This window comes from Sinocyclocheilus anshuiensis, unplaced genomic scaffold (assembly GCF_001515605.1).
Source record: "Sinocyclocheilus anshuiensis isolate Anshui unplaced genomic scaffold, SAMN03320099.WGS_v1.1 scaffold1824, whole genome shotgun sequence".
Lineage (NCBI taxonomy): Eukaryota > Metazoa > Chordata > Actinopteri > Cypriniformes > Cyprinidae > Sinocyclocheilus > Sinocyclocheilus anshuiensis.
This window is the reverse complement of record NW_015555811.1, coordinates 25,712-36,541: the sequence shown is the minus strand read 5'-3', so window position 1 is coordinate 36,541 and position 10,830 is coordinate 25,712. Positions and strand designations below refer to the sequence as shown.

The window sequence follows — 10,830 nt, the reverse complement described above, 5'->3', positions numbered from 1 at the left end:
TTAAAAAGATGGAGTTTATTAAAGAGGAGAGTGAAGACATGAAGATTGAAGAAGCATTCAGAGTCAAACAAGAAGACACTGAGGAACAAATAGGTTAGTTTTCATTTTTCAAAGCTGAACTCTGATATTTTTGAAGAATGTAATGAGTGTCCTATTTAAAATGCTTTTATTTGTCATGGAGTGGGTCGCCTCATGTGGGCAGACTTGTTGAAATTAGATGACCAATCAAATACTAATACTGCCTTTAAAGGTGCAATGTGTAATATTTACATCGATCTATTGACAGAAATGCAATATAATATACATAACTATGTTTTCAGAGGTGTATAAAGACCTTACTTAATGAACCGTTATGTTTTTATTACCTTAGATTGAGCAATTTATATCTACATACACCACGGGTCCCCTTACATGGAAGTCGCCACCATGTTTCTACACAGTAGCCCTAAACGGACAAACTGCTCTACACAGCGCGAAGTGTCCAAACTTTTGACTGGTACTGTACTATAATATACACAAAGAATATCGGCCGATATGTTGGTATAATTTTTTTATTCCCTAATAATGGTATCGGCCCCAAAAAACCCCTATCGGTCGGGCTCTATTAATTCGCAATAACATCGATTTATTAATATGTTTTCAGAGGTGTATAAAGACCTTACTTAATGAACCGTTATGTTTTTATTACCTTAGATTGAGCAATTTATATCTACATACACCGCGGGTCCCCTTACATGGAAGTGCCACCATGTTTCTACAGTAGCCCTAAATGGACAAACTGCTCTACACAGCACGTTTCATCACTTTGTTGTTCTTGCGAATAAAACACTGACACAATGATGAACATTAATTAAGTTTAAGTACATTAAGTACATATATTAAGTACATTAATATTAGAGCCCGACCGATATATCGTTTTGCCGAAATATCGGCCGATATGTTGGTATAATTTTTTTATTCCCTAATAATGGTATCGGCCCCAAAAAACCCCTATCGGTCGGGCTCTATTAATTCGCAATAACATCGATTTATTAAATAATTAAGTAAATACAATTCCTTAATTTACCTTTGTAAAGAAATCTCATTGCTCTCTGCTGTCTTTAACGAGGACATCTTAGTCCTGTATCGGCCACCGTAGCTTCTCTAAAGGGAGGGGTGAGCGGGGAACTGAGCCGTTGGTTGCAATTCGCAACCTCACCGCTAGATGCCGCTAAAATTTACACACTGCACCTTTAAGTGCACATGAGAAGCTCCTACTAGCAAGTTGTGATGTCATAATAAATGCCTATTGAAATCAGAAAAATAAGTAGCCTAAACAAAACAATTATTTTGTGACATTAAAATTCGTATTAAAATTAAATTATGAAAACCATCCGTTTCTATCACTTAGGCCTAATTATGCAACAGTATAGAAAAAACTCAAACAAAAAATATTTATTTTACATAAGGCAAACTGTGAAATGTGAGTGATCAACTAGCTCGTATATAATGCTGTGAGTGAGTGCTGTTTCTTAGTTTTTATAGTGAAGTAATACCATTGTCATAATGACAAATATATATTCAATGAAAATAATGCAAATAGTGTGTAAGGATTGGTAAGAAATAGGCCTCATTGTGACTTTCTAACATTTACAGATAAGGATATAACTGTAAGATGTAAACATGTACTGATAAAAGCACATTAAAATCATTAAACAACTCATGCATTTGTCAAAGCAGGACAAGCACACGTTAAACTATCCTGTTTGAATTTTGAACTTGAGTCATGCACTTTTCCCACAGCAACTCACTTTTTGTCCTGCAGTATTTTGATGTGTTTTGTCCAAAGAAATGCGTTATTCATTACTGTAAAGTGACATGATGTTTTTTCATGCACTGGACGCAGATGTGATTAATCAATAATCAAATTCGTTTGTAATCAATTTCATTATTGATTTTTGGTTTGATTATTGCTTTGGTTGTTGCAATACAATGTTTCAGACTGTAGGACTGCTGTATGACTAAAGAAACGTTATCAACATGCTGATATAAAACTGTACCTTTCTTGTCAAACAAGGAAGCAGAGGAGTGTAACATAATAAAGGAAATTAATGGGCTTGATCGGTACAGACACAAGTGGTCAGGTATCTCAATGAGCTTAGTGAATGAGACTCACTTCTCCATGATCTGCTTTTGAAGAATTATCATAGGATCGTGCTACAGTGCACATTAGGGCTGTGCGATTTTAGGAAAATATCTAATTGCGATTTTTATTTTATTTATTTTTTTATTTTTTGACCGATACTGCGATTTTTAAATTAGATTGAAAAAAAAAATTTAATAAAAAATTTAACATGATGATTTTATAGAACTGGGTTCTTATAATAAACCCACTGGAATTAAAACGTTTTAACTTATATAATTTACACGTTATGTAATTGAGTGCAGAAATGAAAGTAATCTTACCTGAAACTGATACTACAGTAGCCAGTCTTAACAGTTTACGTGATTTGGCTCTTCTTGTTGATTTCACTTTTTATTTCTTCGCAGTGTAATACCAAACACAACTACATCCATTATTGGTGCACAGAAAGCAGAAACTTGAATACCGGCGTGCTAGCTAGAGATTGTACGGTAGTTCACGTTGACCAAAACACACAAGAAAAAGCATTTTGGAAAAAAAAAATGTTCACAGACATTCGCATTTGGACGGGATTAGATTTCTGAGGACCGCCAAATTTGCCGAAAAACAGTAGGTAATTTGCTCTGGAATTTTTACAGAGATCGTGTGAGAAAAAGACAGACATGGCAGATTTGGACGGGATTAAAATCTCAAAGTACGTCTGTGAAACACAAATTTCTCTAACGTCCCCCTGTAAAACTAGTCCCGTCCGAATAGGGCTTTTGAGACTATTATACGATTAAAAATATAACACACCTAATGCATGGCATTCACATCAGAAAAATTTTGAAAAATCTATAAAAGACAAACATTAACACATAACTCGCAACAACATCAGATGAGCATCTAACTTTACCATCTGTGATAAAGCAATACAAAACTACACACACAGGTATTCATCTTCTGCAGGTTACATGTCCTTTACCCATTTATAAACTCTGGTTACGTTATACTTTACTAGTTTTGAAAGGTAATAAAGATAGCGATTTTCTTAGCTGATTTTGCCCGTATGTTTGCAGGACCTCGCAGATCACATCTGACCCTTCCTGTGTTCACATACCAGTTTTTGTTCTCCGTTGACGTCACGACTCATTCGCTCAAAATAAAAATTTAACAGGCGAATATAAAATAATTCGGGACCGACCGAGCAATCTCAACGAGCAGCAGCTCAGTCAGACGCCTCACTCAGAAAGACGATAATAACGGTCATATTTTCAAATTTAGAAAGGCGCTCACAGTTTCATTGGCCAGTTTCCTGGATGACAGCCAGATTAACCAATCTGCATTTAAATTATTATTATTAAATGCAGATCATTATTTTGTGTTATAATGATAATATTTGAACATATACCTTTAGATTTTAGAATAGGTTTCATGATCAAAATATTGTAAGATGCTAATAAAATAATGATCTGCATTTAATAATAATAATTTAAAAGGCAGAAATTTCTTTTGTATTCTGTTGAAGACATTAAGTTGATTCAACATACAGATCTTGTAAAAAAAAAAAAAATTTGTTGTTTTGTGTTTTTGTTCACCTTTTTCAACCATTTAGCATTAAACATTTTTTCAACGTTGAAACAACAACTGTCATTATTTCAACGTTGAAGGTCGGTCATGTGCCGGCTGGGATAGGTTACATAGGCTGATTTCAGGGGCGTAAATTTCATCTAACAGTAGGCAATAAACAGTTTCTCAAGAGCAGTTTTTGAAGGGCACCCAAATAATACAGCTAAAATTGTACTTGTAAGGATATATATTCACAGAGAAATGGCTTACTACTATTAGTGCAGCAGGGAGACCGTGCCAAATTAGACAATTTAGGCCCTGTGTCCACCAAAGCGTTTTTAGCCAGCTGAAAACGCCAGGCGCTCTGCTGAAAATGCCCAGCTGCGAGCGCTTGAGAGCGCTTTTTGTGGCGCAGCATTTTTTCAGTTGAGATGCTTTGGTTGCTATGATACGCACGCTCCTGGCGTTTTAAAAAACGCGGCGCTCCCATTGAGAACAACTGAAAAAACACGCTAGCCGCGGGGAAAAACGCTTTGGTGGACACAGGGCCTTCAAGCTGTTGTGCTCACGCCGTGACGGCGCTTGTGTCCGTTGTATCTGTCACAGTGTTGCCAAATCAGTGGTTTTCCTGTGGAATTGGGCTACTTTATCACTGTCGCCGCGGGTTGAAGCGACCCCAATAACGTGTATTTTAGCCCCCCGTAATGCGAATTTTACTGGGGGACCCCTCGAAAAGCGGATAGTTTGGGCTAGTTGAGTAGCAATTGGGCGGGTTTTGTTATGAAAACCTGGCAACCCTTTCCCTCAAGCAGGTAACTTTATTATTGCTAACATAGCGGACTCATCGAAAAATACATTGCCATCATCTGTATTAAAGAGAAAATAATCACTTCATCCGATGTTTAAGTGAATAAAATAGCCTTGACAGCCTTACTTACTGGAGTTCCACAACTATTGACTTTGTTCTCTCTCACCGGACTTGTGTAGGTGATGTAAAAGAGGAAAGCAGATGTTTCAAAACTTAAAATGCATTTTTGCCCCGTTTGTGGTGTTTTACTACTTACACAATTATTTAAAGTATAAAACATTATTTACAATGCACAGCGTGGTTCCTCCGTGAGACGCGGCAGAGAGGAGCAAGTATGAGAAGCATTCCGAGACAAAGGCTGTGTGTGCGGTCTTCTGAATTGGGAAGAGCGAACATGCATTATATACTGTTCAAATTAGAATCTGTTGGGGAGATAAAATGTGCAAGATAACGTTCATGTACTAATAAAAACATCTAAGAATGCATCTTTTATTCTCCAGTACTGAAAGCAGAACCGATAAGGGAGCTCTTGATATGTGTTGTGAGACAGCTCTTGCAAATTAACGTTACCTTTTTTGTTTGATGTCTGTCATTTCGAAGCCGAAGTAATCTCATATTCCATGAGTTTTTCTTTAGTATTACTTTGCCTAACTATCGATCTGACCCTGTAGACGCCATAATCACACACTCTCTCTCTCCCGCTTTTTTTTTTATTTTTATGGTGGGCGTTTACGCAGTTGGCTAGAACTTTGCTGATTGGGGAGAACGGAGATACACTCACTCTGTTGGTTAGTAAGGCTGCCACTCAAGCCTGGCAGTCATGCTTAATAGGGTTGGGTATCGAGAACCGGTTCCATTTTAGAACCGGTTACAAATTTCCAATAATCGGGTATTCGATAAGACATGTGCATTTCGACTCCGCTTAACGATTCCCGCGTTCGCATTTTAATGTGATTTTAAACTATTTAAGTGTAGGAAGGGAAAGAACTTGCACACTGTTTGCGTGCAGCGCACACATCTGAAGCGCGAGCACAGAGAACAGTGGTCCCGATGCAGGTTCCCGACCTGTGTCCGTTCTCGAACTGTTCCGTGCATTTTCACAAAGGTTGTTCCGGGCCAGAACTGACTTCTCTTTCACATTTATCGACCAGTATGCACGAAATACGTCGGTATATCATCATAAACACAGCCGTTTTTTTGTCTTAAGTGAACGTACACAGATGAGAAAGAAAACGCATGTGTAACAGTATTTTTAGAGCTGTGTGTGTTCGGTGTTAAAGAGATAGCCGTCTAATAAACGTGCTGCCTATCATTAATGTTAATCAAAGAACAAAAGAAAATCATCACCTGACTGAATATATTTCGTAAATTTAATGAGGATTAATCAATATTTTATTTATGAGAAGAAAACAATACAGTGGTTTTTAAACTTTTTATTTCAATTTCTGTACCTGACATTTGTTCAGTTTTATTTATTTATGCTATTGCTAAATAATTTGTTTACTTGTCTTTAACAATTTAATGTTTGAAATGTATATTAGTCTAGTTGTTTTTTTTCTGTGGTATTTTTTTGATAAAACCATAGACATAAAACAGAATAAATATGTTTGACATCTAAATATTTGACTTAAAATTTGTTTAATGGATTTTTTTATCTTATTGGAATCGGAATTAGGAATCGATAAGAATCTGAAACGATAAGCAGAATCGGAATCGATCAAATTCAAACGATACCCAACCCTAATGCTGCTTATGCTCTGGAACAGAGTAATATCGTGTCCACATCGCAGGCTTTGCTATTAGCAAACCGCAAAGTCTCAAATCGCGATTGCGATTCAATTTCGATTAATCGCACATTCTATCAGTTGCAGTGCTGGCGCCTCAGTCTCAATATATTGTACACCGTGACATACATTCACATCATATGTTAACACAGCGGTAGGACACTGCACTTATTCACAATCACAAAAGTACGTTATTTGCATGTAAAGCATGCAAACACAGTTGGTTAGCTTTTAGGTTTACATATAAACACTGTCAGCTCGGTGAAACTCGCTCCACGATCATTCAGTGCTTGTAGATAAATGTCTATGATTTTGCATAAAAGGACTTTATCTTGCTTGTTTATTGTTGTTTCTAAATCATGTTACTTGCTACCGGGTGTCTGTTAGAACAAAACGGGAGTAGAAAAGACTATTGTTTTTAACGTGCACAGTAACTGAAATTTATAAATGTTAAAAGAACAGATTTAACTGATATAATACGCATCAGTATCTCTTCCATTTGTGCTTTGAAATTTTTAATGCGAAACGCTGTGTGCTGTGATTCCATGTTGCTTCGAGCGCATCATTCTTAAAATGTCTTTTAATTTTATAGTATATATTTATATATAAATATATTGTTTTTCGTGAGTGAACTTTCTAGCAATACAAATAGCAATGTGTAACATTTTATCAGATTTAGTGCTACACATTTATTTGTTCCCCACTAAATAATGTTTTTTCAGTAAATGTTTGGAGTTTTGTAATTATAGTGCACTGGTTTTTCTAGAATAACTTTTGCTGCTGAATTATCCTCTAACCTAGTTTATAATATATTTATTGTCATAGATTATGAATATAAATATATTTTTTCATATTTATTTGTATTTTTATAATATTTTTCTTTATAATGAAGTAGTCCGTATTTAGTAGATTGTGAAATTGTGATTATCAGTTCCACTCACAGAGATATAGAAATTCTACATTGATTCAAAAGAAAAAAAACTGCACTGGTCATATCAGTGGCTAGGGCTGGACGATATGGCCAAAATTTATATCATGATATATTTCTTAATTTCAGACGATACGATATAATTCCGACGATATGGCCAAAATTTATATCACGATATATTTCTTAATTTCGGTCGATACGATATAATTCCGATATCGATATGAAAACTGTTAAAAATAGCCTTATAAAAACGGTCAAGAACGCCCACAACAGATGTCTGTACCTACAAACTTATGAAAAATTAATTTGCCAAGTCTATGAAACCTCTTCCTATATAACTTTTTTTTTCTTTTTTTTTAAACAGCACAAATAAATTAATATTCATCTTTTATTTGTATTTATCCTTCATACAAACAAGAAATGTGAAATCACTGTCAAATAAACATCTCAGACTAACCTTATTAATATCTTTAACTTCAAACTATAGGCTAACATACCAGTCAAAAGTTTGAACAGTAAGATTTTTAATGTTTTTAAAGAATTCTCTACTGCTCACCAAGCCTGCATTTATTTGATCCAAAATACAGTAAAAACAGTTGAAATATTTTTACTATTTAAAATAACCGTTTTCTATTTGGAAATATTTTAAAATGTAATTTATTCCTGTGATTTCTGATATTAAAGTAGTGTCATTAATTTTTTTGTTTGTATGTTCACATTGATGTTAAATTACATTTTCATCACTTTTTATTTCACTACTTTTTTAATAATGCTAAAACACTGCTGGTCACTTTCAGAAGTTATAGTGATTCTTTATTTTCCAAGAAAGAATGTGAAACAAATTGGTTATATAATATTCATTTTTAAATATTTTAAAATGTAATTTAAATTGATTTTACACACTTTAAGCAATATCGTATCGCATATCGAATATTGCATTTTTTAACAAGGTATCGCACAGCCCTAGAAAGCGGCATCCTATTTTTGTTTAGGCTTATTTTACAAAAGCACAAAGATTTGTTTTTATTGTTAATTTACACAAATAAAGGCAAACCTTTTACAATTCCGATTATCTTTAGGAGTAAAAGGAGTAGTTGCACACCAAGCTTTTTTTAGAACGAGGAGCTAATAATCGACACGCTTCAGAAAGGCGGGGCATAGAGGAGAAACAATAATGTACATTATATGGAAAATGTGTTTTTTTAACCTTAAACCGCATAAACACATTGCATTACACCAAATACACAAAATAATGTTCTTTTTACCAATGTCATATGACCCCTTTAAAATTTAAATTTAGTTTTGTTTACATTATATTTAAATTGTTATTTAGCAAATGCTTTTATCCAAAGTGACTAACAAATGAGGACAATAGAAGCAATCAAAACCAACAAAAGTTACAAGTTCTATATTAGTATATTATTATAGTGTTATATTTCAATTTCACAAAGAAACGTACAGTATTTTGTCCAAGCAATAATAAAAGGACACATTTAATTTATAATTTGTCTTAAATCTCATTTTGTTAAAAAAAATCGTGAATCGAATCGTGAAATCAAAATCGTGAATCGAATCGTAAGTTGAGTGAATCGTTACATCCCTAATGTATGGAAAACACTGGTAATGTATATCGAAATATCGGAAATGTGTTTAGAAATCATATCACCGTTATTGAAAAAAATTGTATTGCGATACATATTGATATTGAATTATTGTCCAGCCCTAGTGTCGGCCAATACTGAACCCCAGGTATTGTCATTGGTATCGGAAGCGAAAAAGGTGGATCGGAGCATCACTAGTTTCTGTGGTACGAAAAACCGCTTCTATGCAAAACTTTATTTAGAGGAAAACTTTTTATTTATTTATTTTTATTAATTATTATTATTTGTTTTTTTTGCATATTTGGGATTGAGCTAATAATCAACCAGTGGCTTGTACCATGATGGTAGCTGAACAAACTCAGGGTTGCAGTATTATTCTTGGAATTGTCAAAACCAAACCAATCCGGCTTTGTTGGTACCATGACGCTGATTATCAGCATGACACATGAAAGTGTGACATCAGTAATAAACAGCCAATCACATGCCTTGAAACTGATTCACTACCAAAAATTAAAAGATTGAAAAATACGAAAAATTTAAACACATTTACACAGCAAGATGAAAAGAGCTGTTCATGTTCAGCACAACTTTGTGTTAGTAACTTTGTGTCAGACGCGTCACTTTGCTCGAAAAAACTCTCTAAACCAGAACATAACCTGCCCCAGTGCAGGTTAGCCGTGGAGTGTAAGCTACGATGAACACAGCTAAAAGCCAAACCACTTTCATGGTGCGTAAAAGTTATCACAAACTAAACTGAAACTTACCTGGCTAGCCAGTTAAACCGGCTTCATGCTATAGGTCCTAGTTCTCCTGGGTTAAGCTGTGTTTGATAAATGGTATTACAAGAGATTGTGTATAGCAGTTAGGGCTGAAACGAATCCTCGAGTAACTCGAATACAAAAAATTATTTGCCTCGAGGCTTCGTTTAGTCCATTTACTGTAACTACACACGGAACACCGTGTTTCCCCACAGACCATTATTACTGACGCACAACCCGATAAACACTGGACCAGACCATAGACAATAGACTGTATAAAAACAGGGACCAGACTTTTAAAAAAAGCGCTGGACATATTAAAAACTTTAAATCAATATGGTGGCTAGTTATAATGTCCCTACGTTAGCTATGTTTTGTGAAAGACTAAACGCCATTGTGCATAAAAATACCACAAAAAGAAAGTTAGTCAATATCACACGAAGAGTGCCAGTTTTCACCTCTAAAATCAGCATGATTACAAATGTGATTTTATTCAATAGTTCAATAAACAAGAAGGTAATATTATGAGACTTACGTTTTAGACACTATATTGCCTGTTTTTGCTTTATTTTGCCAACAAAAAACTTCCAAACACAGCCACCGCGCTGTTTTGCGTCTCTGTGCAACATGACGGCGTTTCGTTCCTGAATGAATCAACCATTTAAATGATTCGGTTCAATCACAACGACTCACTTCTTAACAGTGACTTGCTGCCACCTGCTGGTGGATTTTCGTTTTTAAAATAATTTTAAATATCAGTATTCAATGTTTTATATTTAAAATAACAAAATATTATTTGTGCATTTGTAACTGCAGGTTAAATGCATTCATGTCCCTCTGTTGATATCATTTGTTTGGTAACAGCCCAAATGTCTTATTATTCTAATTGACTGATTAAGAATTTGACTCAAAAGATGATGCACACAGAAAAAAAATATGGCTTTATAAAGGTAAAAATGGCCATAAAATGTAAAAATCTATTTAAACTTACTGGAACATTCATTTCTATCACTGCTGTGAACTGACCCGCACACAGAATATGAAGGTTATCAAAAACCAGTTTTACACGCGCACACACACACACACACACCAGTATGTATAGGGCCATTTAAGAGGGTTTATTCTCCAAATAACTATAATTTCATGTTGCAGAAAAATGTGTTTAAAAATTTCGTATGGTCTCTTGTTCTTGTTCCAAGTTACCTTCCTGTCCACTGATTTTTGCCTCACAAAAGCCACAAAGCCTTCCAAGAAGACAGTAAAGGCTTATGTCATGCTTGA

General features: G+C 34.8%; 1 protein-coding gene across 1 annotated transcript in view; it reads left to right on the top strand.

Annotated features, from left to right (window-relative positions):
• Positions 1–10: 10 nt before the first annotated feature.
• The window catches only part of LOC107675142 (gastrula zinc finger protein XlCGF57.1-like), a 14,508-nt gene continuing 3,688 nt past the window's right edge, over positions 11–10,830 (top strand). Inside the window, exon 1 of the mRNA XM_016469384.1 lies at positions 11–93. Within this exon, the coding sequence (XP_016324870.1) occupies positions 39–93 (55 nt within the window). The 5' untranslated portion in view covers positions 11–38. The remainder of the gene's footprint in view (positions 94–10,830) is intronic.